Genomic DNA, 15552 nt, shown 5'->3' with positions numbered 1-15552 from the left:
TTTTGGATGATAGACCTGAAAAATAGAAACCCTAGTTTTTATTTTCGTTGTGATGACTATACCATGTTTTCATAGTTGTCTGTACAAACTGTGACATTACTGTTGCATAGAATATAAAATGTTAGAATTTTCCCACCATTTCTGATTACCTGTGCTATATATCAAACCACCTCAAAACTTAGTGGCCTTCAATTACCATTTCATTGTGTCTCATCATTTTGTGGGTCAGTAATATAACTGGGGACAGGGTTTTGCTAGGTAATTCTTGTGTTCCACATGGCATCAGCTGAAGTCACTCAGTGCTTTCAGCTGATGGATGGTCTGTCTGAAATGGTCTGGATTGGGGCTACTTCTGAAGTGCCTCACTCATGGCTGGAAGCCTGGTGCTGGTCGACAGCGAGGAGCTCAGCGAGGGCAGCTGGCTCTTCCTGTGGCTCCTTGACTTCCTCCTGGCGTGCCAGCTAGGCGCCAGGAGTGAGTGTGTTCCAGGAAGTGAGGTACACACCATCAGGCTTTTTATGGCCTCACCTCAGAAGTCCCAGAGCACCACTCCTAACACGTTCTGCTGCTCACACGAGCCACAACAGCCAGGGAAGGCTTAAGGGCCGTGGAATTAGTTTCCATTTTACAGTGACCGGAGTCCAAAGAATTTGTATGTCTTTTTGTTCTACCACACCCCCTAAAGTTCTTTTTCATTCTTTAGGTAAATAATGTTTAAAGGAGTCATCAGCTACCATTTTGTCTTCCTTACTCCTAGGCTGCAACTTAGATACACAACAACATTCTCACCATTTCTCTGATTTCAGCTTCTAGGAATTATTATTTCAATCTTCATAAGATGGTTTCTTCTCCTTACTAAGTTTCATCATCCTCAGCTGTAAAATGATAATAATTATATCTACAGCATGGGTTTATTGTGAGAAGTAAAATAATCCATGAATTACTGAGCATTTTGCTTGGTATATAGTACATGCTGTGCTGTTGTTACACCTGCTGTATGGTACTCGCTGTTGTGTTATACCCGGTGTATGGTACACGCTGTGGTGTTATACCTGGTATATAGTACACGCCGTGGTGTTATACCCAGTGTGTAGTACACGCCGTGGTGTTATACCCGGTATATAGTACATACCGTGGTGTTATACCTGGTGTATAGTACATACTGTGCTATTGTTATACCTGCTGTATGGTACTCGCTGTTGTGTTATACCCAGTGTATAGTACACGCCGTGGTGTTATACCCGGTGTATAGTACACGCTGTGGTGTTATGCCTGCTATATAATACATGCCATGGTGTTATACCCAGTGTATAGTACATGCTGTGGTGTTATACCCGGTGTATAGTACACGCTGTGGTGTTATGCCTGCTATATAGTACACGCTGTGGTGTTATACCCGGTGTATAGTACACGCTGTGGTGTTATGCCTGCTATATAGTACATGCTGTGGTGTTATACCCAGTGTATAGTACACGCTGTGGTGTTATGCCTGCTATATAGTACACGCTGTGGTGTTATGCCTGCTGTATAGCACATGCTGTGGTGTTATACCAGGTGTATAGTACATGCCGTGGTGTTATGTCTGCTGTATAGTACATGCTGTGGTGTTATACCCAGTGTATAGTACACACTGTGGTATTATACCTGCTGTATAGTACATGCTGTGGTGTTATACTTGGTGTATAGTACATGCTGTGATATTATGCCTGCTGTATAGTACATGCTGTGGTGTTATACTTGGTGTATAGTACATGCTATATTGTGGTTGTTGTTATGCTGGGTGTATAGTACGTGCAATATTGTTATTACAGCAGCCCCTCCTCCCCTTTTCTAAATCTGATGTCTGCCAATTTCTTTAAAATGTTGTCTGTTCTTATCACCTCAAGTGATAAATTTTTTTTAAGTAATTTTTCTGAGGTTTCTTACTCCTATTCCTAATCAAATATATGACAAGCATGATAAAACCTTTTATTCATAACATGTAATTGATTTAAAATATAAATTTAATGGATTTAGAAATGTTGACCAGGATTAAGATAGTAAGATTACTGTATAGTGTTAGAAATTAGTTTATTGGAAATGTAAGGTGTTGTAATTCAGCTACCTTTAGTACTAGTTTAAAATAACTTCTTACTGTGATTCCTCCAAGGCATTTTTTTCTGCACAATTAGTTGATTATACTTTTGGTAAGCTTTTTTCTTTTGGAAGAAATTTCTCTTTAACTACTTGAATTTATGTGTTTATTTCTCATCATGATCTTTGTATTTTTATTTTAAATTCAGGCTCCCTTACAGTTTATGTGCATTTTCTTTTAGATTTGTAAGAAATCTTTTACTCGAAGACCACACTTGGAGGAACATATGATTCTGCATTCTCAAGATAAACCTTTCAAATGCACATATTGTGAAGAACACTTCAAGTCACGATTTGCACGGTTAAAACATCAAGAAAAGTTCCACCTGGGTAAGCACATTACATTTTTGGGAGCATTTTAGCAACCGATGGCGCTTACATCATGCTGGAGGGGCTGCTGTTGTCAAGTTACTTAGGAGAAGGAGGTCGTGTGCATGGGGAGGAGTACTGGATTTGCTGCCGTTCTTGGAGATGAATAAATATGGGGCTTGTTTTTGTTTTGTTTTGTTTTTTGATGGCAGATGTGTTTGTGGTCATAACTGCATTTATTTACAGTTGATTGCTGGATAGGTTTGTCAGTGCCTGGAGTAGGCATTTTGGTTTTGGAAAAAACTGATTTTTATGAGAGTGTAGTGAACTTAGTATATTTGGAATTCAGTGTTGTATTTGATGAATTCTTTCCTGCATGCTTATGGCCAAGGTGGAGACTTGTGTTCCAGATGGTAGTACAGTTTTAGGTATATTTACGACAGTTAATCCCGATAATGAATTATTATCTTTCAAGTAGCCTTTTTCCTCTCCAATGTTTTTTTGATAATTTGGATAAAAATAATATACTTCATGCTTTATAAATATGCTACGTGACATAAAGCTGGCAGGGGTGGTTGATATAGCAGAAAATAAAAATGTAAAAAAAAACTGTGCTGTAAATAAAAAGTGAAAACAAGTTAAAATTAATTAAGAATAGATACAAAGTTGTACACATGGGAATGATCTGACTTTTAGTCATGGAGTTGCAGAGCTGTAAAACGGTACAGAATCCAAACGCCTCACTTTTCAGATGGGCTTATAAACAGCAGAGGCTTTTTAGGTATGGTCTGAACCAGTGATGTTATACAACCGACAAAAATGACTGTGGTTTTAAACCACATTAATAGATGTACTGTTCAGAATCAAGACGGCAGTCGTCCCGCTGGGTATAGGTTGATCTGGAACATCGCACCCATTTATGGGCACCACGTTCATGATGGATGCGGACATACGCTCTAGCGGTGGGGGATTATGGCAACTAGGGCCTTTAAATCCTGTCATCTGAAAACTTCTGAAGGACCTTGAAATATTTTGTTTGGGCAAGGGAGACAGAACAGCCAGCTTCACATATTGTTAAGGCTCCCCTCGCGCAGTGAGGAGTACAGGTGCCCCTCAGTATCCACGGGGATTGGTTTCAGGACCTCCCCTGATACCTGAATCCAAAGATGTCCAAGTCCCTTGCCTGAAAGGTGTAGTATTTTCACATAACCTGTGTACATCCTCCTGTATACTTTTAAATCATCTTTAGATTACTTATAATACCTGATACAATGTAAATGCTATTTACATAGTTGTAAATACAATGTAAATGCTATTTACATAGTTGTAAATACAATGTAAATGCTATTTACATAGTTGTAAATACAATGTAAATGCTCTGTAAATGGTTGCCAGGGCCTGACAAATTCAAGTTTTGCTTTTTGGAACTTTCTAGAATTTTTTTCAAATATTTTCTATCTGGAATTGGTCTAATCCACAGATATGGGGGGAGGGCACAGCAAGCCAGCTATACTTCTTTTTCACACATCCTTTGTCTTCGTTTCAGTTTACCCTTCAGCAGAACTGTCTTCTCTGCAGTTATTTGGTAAAATCATGGTGAAATTTAGAATCCAGCTAAGGTCAATATTACTGTAAGAAATTTGTGTTTAATTTTGTAAGACTAAACAGAAATGTGCCACAGTATTTTCAGTCTAGACAGTATCATTAAAATTTTTTGATTATAAGGAGCAACAGTACATTTCCAAACCGTGAGCTCTCTTAAGTCCTCTGTTTATTCTTTGAAAGTTTTTTATTACCTCCTTTCCCCAGATATTTGGTATGTAACATTTTTTACTTTGACCCAGTCTAATTTCAAACTAGAAAGTGGCTGTTTCAGTTAATGAACTCATTAGTTTATTCAGCATTTATTATATTAGATGCCTGGTGCCATACTAGCTTTAGGGATATGGAGATAATTGTAATAATTCCCACCTGTCTGCTGGGAATAAACAATCTAGAAGGGAAAACTATAAATAAATAATCGATTGTGTAAAAAAGTAATAATAATGGATTGTATTATGATATATGCACTAGTAGTGGTAGGTATGAATTTCTAACGTATTAAATTTAACTTAGTATCTATCCTTAAACTTTAGATACACACTATTTTTTCCTTTTCAGGTCCTTTTCCATGTGATATATGTGGTCGCCAGTTTAATGACACTGGAAATTTGAAACGCCATATAGAGTGTACCCATGGTGGAAAGAGGAAATGGACTTGCTTTATCTGTGGAAAATCAGTACGAGAAAGGTGAGGAATTATCTAAATACCCAGAAAAATCCTGGCACTGTTATGTAGAAATAATTAATTAATGTATTTTATAAAGATTAGGGTACCATAAGACACAACATACTTGAATTATGCTTTAATTTGAAATTTAAGGATAAAAGAAATATAATTTGTTATAAAAGGTGATATGAAGTCAGGATTTGCAGATTTAGATGGTGAATTTAACAGAGATACCATTTTGTCTCTTTCTGAAACTACTAAATATGCATTAAAGGTTGTTTATTCTTTTATTCATTTATTTATTTTAAAGACAAGCTACAAAGACAGCAAGACAGAAAACTGACAAAAGCAACACAGGTTTGGAAGCTAGAAAGCAGATGTATCAGTGGTAACTGACTTAGCAGATCTAAGGAAGACAAATCCCAAAGTGGCAATGGAGAAATTGAGAACCTAGTTTACATCCCAGAACCCACAACAGGTATAGGAGCTGGCAGTCTCAGGTACCTCTGGAACTAGGGTGGGGACGGGCACAGTAAGGAACACTAGAGTCAGAACTGCTTTAGGAGTTAGATCATTGGATTCTCTTCTTTTACCCACACAGGCCATTGCTGCTGGACATCTTGGCTTTTAGATTTTACCCTCCAGACAGCAGATCAGAAAATAATTCCCTGAAAATATGAGCAGCCAAAGGACAAATATATTCTCTAGTAAACAATACACCCAGATCACCTGTGTGAAAGAGTCATCAAAGCCCACCCGTGCTCCTTGACCCTCCTGTCACGTTAGTCTGTCACCCTTAACCATGAGCACACGGTAAAGGATTATAAGACACAGAAGGAGAATGCTTAATGTGGGAGATTTATTCCAACAGAAACAAAACAAACAAAAACATAAAGGAAACGCGTTATGCAGGAAGAAGAAAACTGCAAAAAAAGAAGTAAACAATTACTAATATCCTCAGTTGAAGATATAGAATCTATTAAACAAGAACAGGATGTTATACAAAAGAGTCATTGACATGACACATCAGAGCTCCCAGAAATTCAAAGCGTGCTCCACAGAGTAAAGACCTTACAGATGGATTGCAGGACAAAGTTAAGGGAATCTCCAACAAAGTAGAGCAAAAAGATATGAAATTGAAAAGTAAAGATTAGAATATTAGGACACCAGGCAAGAGGTCCAGAAGGAAAGAACAGAGGAAATGGGAAAGAAATCATCATTGAAGTAATTCAAGATGATTTCCCAGACATAAATTGCCAGCCAGAAATGACCCATCAGGTGCTTAGGACATTAGATGAAAATAAACCTACTCCAAGGTGCAGCACTACATTGTTTCAGAACACTGGGGACAAAGAGAAGCTTCTCTGTGCTTCTGGTTTTTCTAGGGAGAAAGTCACATACACGGAATTAACAATGAGAGTTACTTGGACTTCTCTCTGAGCAGCAACATTGGAAGTAAGGTGGTCCAATTGTACCTTCAAAATTTGGAAAAAAAATTAATTCCAACCTAGAATTCTGTTTTTAGTCAAACTGTCAACAAGTCTTAGGATAATAAAGATATTTTTCATGATGTCAAAAAATTAGGCTTTACTGTAATCTTTCTCATGAAGCCACTAAGAAGGTATGCTTCATCAGAATGAGAAAGTAAACTGATGAAGAGGAAGACCAGGGCTACAGGAAATAGGAATTTTAATATGGGAAAGAGGCAACAGGAGTTTGCGGGACGATGGTGAATTGAAGATCCCAGGGTGTCACACGTGCAGCATGTGTATGTGATTATGTGATGGGTACTGAGTCCACACTCGTAGCGGTTGTGACCCATGACATGTTGAGGGTTGTCAGTGCTAAAATCCCCACTGGCATGTTTCCTCTGTTAACTAGGGGACAGAATGCTGGAGTAGGTCTGACCCAAAAGCTTTATTGTTTTACTGTGGTAAGAACATTTAACATGAGACGTACCCTCTTTGCACGTTTGAGTGTTTAATACGGTATTGATAACCACAGGCACAGTGCTGTACAGCTGGTCTCTAGAACTTACTCATCTTGCATAAGTGAAACCTCATACCCATGAACAGCACCTCCCCATGTCCCCATCCCTGACCCAAATTTTCATCTGTATTCTGCTGGCTGTGTAGTACCTGTATGCGAAACAGGTTCCTTCCTGCTATTGTCTTTATGCCTGGCTGCTTGATTTAACTGAAGATACTCATTTCATTTCACAGAAATGTTCTTTTGTGACCTATTCATTAGAATTAGAGGGAGGTCATGTATGCCTAGAAGCCAAATATATCCAGCAGCCCACTCACTTTGACCAGTCAGATGCTCTGGTTGGGATGAACCCTGTGCTCTGCAGTATTTGGTCATGACTTTACCACTGACAGGCTGGAAAGGGCTGGTGCTGATGTCCAGGAGCTGCAGCCAGGCTCACGCAGAGACCCTGTTGCTGTTAACTTTTGAGCCCTTTACCCAGTTGTGGCAATATTGTTAGGTTTGTGCTTGCTACTCAATTTTTCAAAAACATATGGTATATTGTTTAGTGATGTGTGCTATATAGGTAGTAAAACAAAGAAAGGGAACACTTACATAAATGGTTATTTCTGAGAGAGGGACGTGGGGAGGATGAGACCAAGGAGGAGGATGTGGAGGTGTTGTAAGGGATGGGAATGTTCTGTGTCTTATCCTAAAACACTTAAAAGTGTTCTAACACTATTCTTTAAACAGTATATGTATATTTATACTCTTTAGTATATAGAAAAAGAAGTTCATTATTAAAAAAATTAGAAATGCCACTTTCCTAAAAAAGCGAATGGGTATGATAGCAGGAAAATCAGTATGCTATATTTATATGAAAATTTATATTTACAGGTTGGTAAATTATAAAGTTTATTTTACACATTATAAATTTTTCCACCAAAGGTCTTTCTGTAAAAACAAAAAGCAAACAAACCTAAAAAGAAAGCAACCTTTCTATCTTTTTAATTACTTAGTAGGTAGAGGTCTAGGAATAGTTTTAGGGGTATTTTCACAAAGCTGGGTGTACCTGCAGACTCCCTGGTGGTGTTGGTGGGCCTTGTTGAAGAGCGCCCCCTACTGTCAGAGATCCACTTGCAGTTCACATTCAGCCTTCCATGCCCACTGCACGTGGGAGTGATATAAAAACCAGGTGGTAGTGACAGTCAAAAGCCTGTAAAGATCAGACATACTGTGTTTTCCTTTCTTTACCCTCAAAATAACCTTGTCCATCCTTACTCAGCACTTTACGTGGGAAATCTTCGAATGTTAGAACTATAGGAAATGCAGCAGTGGTTACACAGTGGCCCATCCAGGGTCAGTAGGACTGGGGGATTAACATTGGCATTTGGAAATTACAAGTACCTGTAAAGTTTGCTTTAAAACATTCTTTTAACATGTTTTGAGCACATACTGGAAAGGAATTGCACTGATAAACTAGATTTCTTATGTATTATTAAACTCTGTGCACTAAAATGTACATTAGTTTTACCTAGTTCAGTAGTGACAATTGAGCATTTTTCATTTGTATTTCTCGGAAGTTTACATAAGCTATGTATTAAATCTTTGAGTAAACCAATGGCAAAGGAGGCCAAAGTTAAATGATTTGCTTTTTTTTTTTTTTTTAAGGAGAGAGACATAATAAACATGTTTGTATGTTAACGCAGCTAATCCAATAAATAGCAAGAATATTGTAGGAAAAAGGGAACAATTGACACTGTTATCTGTTAGCTTGAACACCTTTCTAGTAAAGCTTTCTAGAAATCTGTGTTTAATACACACATTGGCATTAAAAAATCTGTAGCTAAATATATGTATTTTTAATACAGAACTACTTTGAAAGAACATTTGAGAATCCATAGTGGAGAAAAGCCTCACCTTTGTAGTATTTGTGGGCAAAGTTTTCGTCATGGAAGCTCATACAGGTAGGTCAAGTCAGTTTTCCCTCTATATTAAGATAAAATTATATCTCCACTTCTAACTCTATTTTCTTGTCATTTCTTATTCTTACTTTTATAATAATCTTTTATAGTCTGTTTTTGGGTGACTACAAAATGAGCCACACTTTATTTGGTTAGTGTAAAGGAAAGTAGTACAGTGTGATTGTCAGAAAGTTGATTACTTATCAGATTTACTGAGTTCTCAACTGTCAGTGTATAAGTGTTGTCAGTTTTCTAGAATAGGATTAATCCTTAGTAATTTGCTATCATCATATGTCACTTGTGCACTTACCCTATTTGTCCGATTCTAATTCCATCCGATTCAGTCCTCATTTTGCTCCCTCTGCAACGTCGGCTGACGCCCCTAGACATTTGGTAGGTTCCCAGAAGCAGAGTTAGGATCTTAAAGTCAGGAAGGAGTACCATCCAGAGGTCGTGGGAGCCTGTGCAGATGTGGAAGTGCTGTTTTGAAACAGGTGAGTGGGAGCCCTGGAGTCAGGTGGTGAACGTGGGAAGGACCCTGAAAGTCAGACATGGAGCATGTAATGGGTGAGCGTGGTTGAATAAGCAGCCCACCTCTTGTTATTCAGAGTTAATCAGGTTTTTTCTTTCTGTCACCAGTGTCAGTGGGCTTCAATTTTTTCCTTTGTAGACTTCACTTACGAGTGCATCACGATGATAAAAGATACGAGTGTGATGAATGTGGGAAGACATTCATCCGTCATGATCACCTTACGAAGCACAAGAAGATACACTCAGGTGAGGCATGCTTTGTGATGACGTTTCCAAGATCCTCTTCAAAAGCTCCTGAAAATCACATCATGTTTATGTCGGCTATAATTTAAGTAATTTGGTATATTTGGCCACCCCTTTGTAATGCTGATTGTAAAAATCTTTTTTAAAAAGCATCTGAAACAGACAATTTTGTGACGTGTTTTTTGGTTACTGTAATTGTAATCATTTTTTGCCCTTTAGGACCACAAACTGTATTTTAAAGTTTGTTTTATTTAAGGTCTCAAAATTTGCATTTTGCATATTATGTGGTTATGTGCAGTAATTACTGTTGGCACTTCTTTGAAGGAAGAAGCCAAGATGATATTTCTCATTTTGATTGGATTTTAAAGAAGTTAACAAAACTTAGATGCTTGAAGAGAATTATTATAATTGGGATGTTAAAGTTTATGTACTAGTGAATTTTTGAAACCCTATCTTTTGAAGAGTACCTTAATAATCCTGATCAATTTCAGATCTTTATTCTGTATTTATAATTTTTATGCTCTGGGGATATCTTTCATATTTTCCTCTCAGATTGATGTTCAGGAAGTGCTAAGAGAGCCACCTATATGAGCACAATAATGGGAAAGAGCCATCTCTATGAGCCCAGTAGAACAGGTGATTATTATTATTATTTTAAACATGATTTTAAATATAAGGTATGCAACAAATGTAACATTTTCTTAAATGATCGCAGTGAGGCAGGTTGCGGTTGTCATTACCACTTTTAAGAGATGCTAAAGGTCTGATGCCTTATTCACTGGAATTGTGCATTTCTATTTTTAGGAGGAGAATTCTAAATTCCTAATTCTAGAAGTCACATGGTTTAATTGCACAATGGTATTAAGTTGAGACTGGTTTTTAGAGGCCAAGCCTTTGTAACTGAATATAAGAATAGAGATGACATATTGGACTCTTCCAGAATTTTCATTTGTATTTGTCTTTTGGCTCATTACAAATGTAAGAAATCCCCATAGATGAAAAATCTTTTAGAAGTAAAGTACGAAGATCTGAAAATGTTCAGGTCCTTTTCATAAACAATAAGACAGGCTCTTCTTGATTCAGTGTATGTTCATTTGAGGTGTTTGATATCCAGACTTACATATTCCTAAAAAATATCCTGAGTTTTGAAGTCCTTTCATTTATCTTACTCTGTTACACTGAAAGTCAAGATTTGGAGTCTACAGCAAAAGGATACTGATTCCTTCTCCAAGTGGGGAGGAGGATTCACATCCATAAAAATAAGCACAGAGTCATTGAGAAAGATACTTGAGTAGGAATAAAAGGCAGACAGCCTGGATAAAGGGTGGCTTTACCTTCCTGGTATATATTTTCTATCGTGTTATCTTACTGTTGGATAATTTGTTTCTGGGGATTAAGAAAAAATTGAAATGCATATTATAATGAAAATATTTGGATCTTTAAGGTGAGAAAGCTCATCAGTGTGAAGAATGTGGAAAGTGCTTTGGTCGTAGGGATCATCTCACTGTTCATTACAAAAGTGTACACCTTGGAGAGAAAGTGTGGCAAAAGTAAGTGAAAAGGCAGAGTTTCTCATCATCATTATGTTGGATAAGTCTGAGTTGGAGAAACATTGTCTCATAGTTCAATTTATTTAATTGAGGGTGGGTTAATCAGTGCCCTTTCTCTAGCTTCTGTAGCTTCTCTCCAAATCTAAAGGAATTGATTGTAGCATAATTTTTCATGTTTGTTTTCAGTTGATTCAAAAGCTAGGAGGTGGTAGACATTGAAGTGAATGACTAATATAAAAATCTTGGCATTCTTTGGGGATTTCGTTTATGCTTGGTTGCAATGGCTCTTGGAAAGCTAAATATAAATGAACATACTGCCTACATATTGTACTTAATATGACAGCAGTTGTTGGAAATGTTTGTTGTCAGAATTTAAATCTCTTTTTAATCACGCTCAACATTTAAAATGGTATTTTATTTGAAGGAGGCATGTTCCGTCTTTGAACATTAACTTTTTAATACAATTTAGATATCTAAGCTTAACTGAGATTGGTTGTTGAGTATAAAATGTTTAAAGAATTCATGTTCTTGGACGTTTGGAGTAAATGGTCTAAGGTATGAAGAAACTTAGTGTAATGGTACTGAGATGATCAACAAAATATATATAGTATGTATAAATGTAGTAAATGGTAGACCAGTTTGAAGAGTAGGGAGTGTTGATTTGTATTTCTTTTTACCACTTTCATGTGTTGGTTTATTGCTTCTTTCATTGATTTTGTTCAGTTATGTAGTCAGTGAGTCAGTGTATTCCTTGTAGTCACTGAACTCTTGTGTTCACTAGGTATACATGATGCTGTCTGCAGTAGGAAATAAGAACATCAACATACTGTATGAGTGGGTGGCAATCAGAACTGCAGACTCTCTTGCTCCAGAGAGTCTTTAACTTTTTTTCTCAACTCCTTTATACCCTTAAAAATTATTCAGTACCTCAGGGGCTTTTGCTTATATAAATTATAATATAAAATAATATTATTGTTTAAATAAATTATATAATCATATTAGAAATTAAAATGATTAAAAATTAAGTACTTATTTATTAATTAGTTTAAAATAATAATATACCCATCATATGCTAACATAAATAGCAACTTTATGGAAAATAACTGCTTTACAAAACAAAAACAAATACCAAGAGTGGCACTTTTACATTTTTGTAAATCTCTTTAATGGCTTCATAGAAAACAGTTGGATTGTCATATGTGCTCTTATATGTTATTTTGTTTGAAGTAAATGAAGAAGAGCTAGGTCACTCAGATAAATAGTTGGTAAAAGGAGGAGTGGAGGAATATTACAGCCTTAGAACTTTACTTTTGCTGCTACACCAAAACTAAACAAGTGGTAGTTTCTTAAAGGTAGTTGCAAAGAGGAATCTGAAACAAGATTCATAAAGCTTTAGTACTCTTAAATTCATTCTATTGGTCTATCTTCTGCTCTGAAGTGGATTTTTAACTATTGGAATGTCATGCATTTGTCATTTGGAAAATACGGGTTCACTGAGTTATGCAGATTTTCCCATCGTTGTCACATTTCACATTACAGGATCAACAAATAACACTTAGCATTGCCTCCAGTCTCTCAGAAGGAGAATTGGGAAGCTGTCAAGATCATAGGGGCAAATGCAAGTTTTCCAAAATTCTTACATTAGCTTTGAAAGCTCAAATTTTATCATTAATAACAAATACTGTCAATTTTTTCCCTTGAAGTGACAGGCTTACTTCATTTAATTTTCGAGAAAATGTCTGCCACATACTCAAGTCCGGCTATACTCTGACTTCCATTCCTTCAGGTAGAACGGTGCTCTGTGAGGAGAGGGCTCCTTGGGCTCAGAGCGGGCCTTGAGGGCACCTTGAGCACACCGGGTACTCTGTGGGTAGTAGAGCCCCTTACGTGCTTCCCACCTCATCACAAAGGGTACCGAAAAGGCCACAGTCCAAAGAGTGAACTTTAATAAAATTAGTAATTTTACTGCTTCATCACAGTTGTTTTTCTTTCTGTGAGTACATCGTGGTGAAAATGTACATTTTGATATAACTACCTTATTTAGAGCTGATGAGGCACCATCACTTTTACCTACTGTTCCTTTTGCTCTTTAGTGTAAATGTCAACATCGTGAGAAAAGCAAATCATGTTTAGAGTATGATTTTGAAAATAATTTTGATCTCGTAGACCTTATGAAAGAGCTTTGGGATCCCCTCCCCACCAGCAGGGCCTGTGACCTATCTGCTGGCCTAGATAATTGTGGAACCAGAATCTGTATTCTCCCTGCTCTGCAAGGGCTGCTAAGGGTGGATCTGTAATACGGAGCCTTATGATCATTTCGTGGAACCAACACTTACTGCTAAGAGATAAAAAGCCATTGAAGATTTTAAACAAGAGGATGACACAGCTGGATTTGTATTTTAGGTACATCACTCTTATTAATGTATGGAAGCTGGATTTGTGGTAGATAAATCTGGAGGCAAGTAAATCAACCAGTTAAAAGGCTGTTACAATCTAGGGAAAAGATGGTGAGGGCCTAAACTAGGGAGTAGCATTAATGAACAGTAGAAGATACTTATTTGACCAATACTTAGGCTTTTATTGAGGGAATGGGGGCAGTCACAGATGATTCCTCTTTTCATGGAATTCCTGCTTTCACATGAGTGGTTGATTGATAGCAGCCACTGAGGTAGAGAATATAACAGGGAGATGATGAGCTGTTTGGTCTATATTAACCTTGAGATGCTCAGTACACACTGAAACATAAAACCCAATAGGTGGATAGTAGTCAACATCTCAGGAGTGAAGTCTGGGCTGTGTATGAAGAATTATATGTGTGCATATAAAAGCAGATTACTCAAGGAGAGAACGTGGAGAGTGGTGAGCACTAGCACCCCTCCACCATCAACTATTTAATTCTCTTCTTCTAAATGTTTTTAAATGGTGACTCTCCTTCAGTATCCTCTTCTTCACTTTCCGTTCACTGTTGTAAGCTGTTGAGGTGTAACCTCTGACCTTACTGTCCCTCTCCAGTTGCTATTAGTATGAGTTTCATATTGCCAAATCCAGTAGATGTGTTTAAGTCCCTTCCGTACTAGGTGTCTCTGCCCCACTTGGAACTGTGTATCACTCCTGCCCTGAAAGTCTCTGTTCTTTAGCATCTGTGTGAGGATGCAGAGATACGTACATAGAGCCTGACCCATGCAGGTCCTTGTAAATTTTTTTTTCCCTACATCCACTGTGAGAGTTTGTGTTTTGAGCATATCTGTGTTCAAAATACTGTATCACTCTGTCCACAGTAAGACCGAGATTTCTTAGTCACAATACTACTGAGATTGGGGCCTGATAATTCTGTTGTGGGATAATGTATTAGTACCCCTGGCCTCTGCTCACTGGATGGCAGTGGCCAGTAGCACCTCCTTACCCCTGGCCATGAAAACCAAGAGTGTCTTCAGGCTGTTTCCACTGCTTCTGTCTCTGTGTGCTCATGGGAACCCTGTTTGTATCTCTGTATTTACCATGGATATGGATGAAATAAGACAAATCAAGCATACTTGTTGCAAGGCTTCTAAGTTTATCAATGACACTCCCAGTTCACTAAATCCACATGATGTTTTAAAATGTCCCTTTCCTCAAGTAGAAATAAGTTCCTAGAAGACAGGGCCTTTTATGGTGTCTCTGTAGCTATGTACACGTTGAGTTGGATGAACTGAAAAGTGAGAATGGCATTTGGCACCTTAGGCATACTATTACTATTTAATATTAGTAACAACATGCTACACATTCCAGTAAAACTCAGTAGATATGTTAAGGCTGACTGTTTTATAGAACATATGGTAGCCTGTGTTTGATTTAATTGTTTTTCCAAGTACTGATTAGAAATGAATTGCTTCCAAGGTGAGATGTTATGGCTTCCCTAGTAACTACCACTTAAATGCTAATCTTTTTACAAATATCTTAATCCTCACAACTAAATTTTGAATTTACGATTGTTTAACTCACAAACACATACTTGTAGGGTTTACTCTTTGCTGCTAAGTTACCTTTTGAGTAATTTTAGCTTTTTATGTCTGTTAATCTACAATAAAAATAAAGGACTGGTATCTCATTCTTTTTTATTTAGGTGTAAAATTTATTTTAAGTTTATAATATTTATTTATTATAAAGCATACTGAGGAAAAGTGTCCCCATTTAATGAATGCAGATTTTGAGATTGCTGCAGTTTCTTTTCATTTCACCTTTGTATCTATTTTTTAAAATTTAATTAAGGCACAGTTTATATACAGAGAAATTCACTCCTTTTAGTGTGTAGTTTTGCAGGTTTTGACAAATGCATGTAGTTATGTAATCATTACCATAAGTTGAGATACAGAATAGATCTATTACCCCTAAAATTTCCACATGCACCTTTGTGGTCAACTCCGTTTTACACCCCTCATTGATTTATTTTTTTCTGTCCCTATAATTTTTCCTTTGGTGGTTTTTAATAGAAAATAATAATAATATAAAAGCTCAATGATTTAAATCAAAGCTTAAAGTTAAGTGGTTTAAAGTTGAAAATCTAAGGACATCTTTTTATAGATTTATTTGTTGAACATAACTGGAA

General features: G+C 37.0%; 1 protein-coding gene across 6 annotated transcripts in view; it reads left to right on the top strand.

Moving 5' to 3' along the window:
* ZBTB41 (zinc finger and BTB domain containing 41) overlaps positions 1–15552 on the top strand; it is a 42016-nt gene that overhangs the window by 11457 nt on the left and 15007 nt on the right. For 5 of the 6 annotated variants that reach the window (XR_009052650.1, XM_057727521.1, XM_057727523.1 and 2 more), the window contains exons 5-9: positions 2316–2463; positions 4603–4732; positions 8551–8646; positions 9314–9420; positions 10862–10967. Coding sequence is in view for 5 of the 6 variants with exons in the window: in XM_057727521.1 (XP_057583504.1) it covers positions 2316–2463; positions 4603–4732; positions 8551–8646; positions 9314–9420; positions 10862–10967 (587 nt within the window). In the remaining variant the exon portion in view is untranslated. Of the gene's footprint in view, positions 1–2315; positions 2464–4602; positions 4733–8550; positions 8647–9313; positions 9421–10861; positions 10968–13133; positions 13209–15552 lie in introns of those variants that run through there. The other variant, XM_057727524.1, reaches the window with a different exon arrangement.

This window comes from Hippopotamus amphibius, chromosome 3, assembly GCF_030028045.1.
Source record: "Hippopotamus amphibius kiboko isolate mHipAmp2 chromosome 3, mHipAmp2.hap2, whole genome shotgun sequence".
NCBI classification, from domain to species: domain Eukaryota; kingdom Metazoa; phylum Chordata; class Mammalia; order Artiodactyla; family Hippopotamidae; genus Hippopotamus; species Hippopotamus amphibius.
The sequence above is the reverse complement of the archived record's forward strand: the minus strand, read 5'-3'. Positions and strand labels throughout refer to the sequence as shown.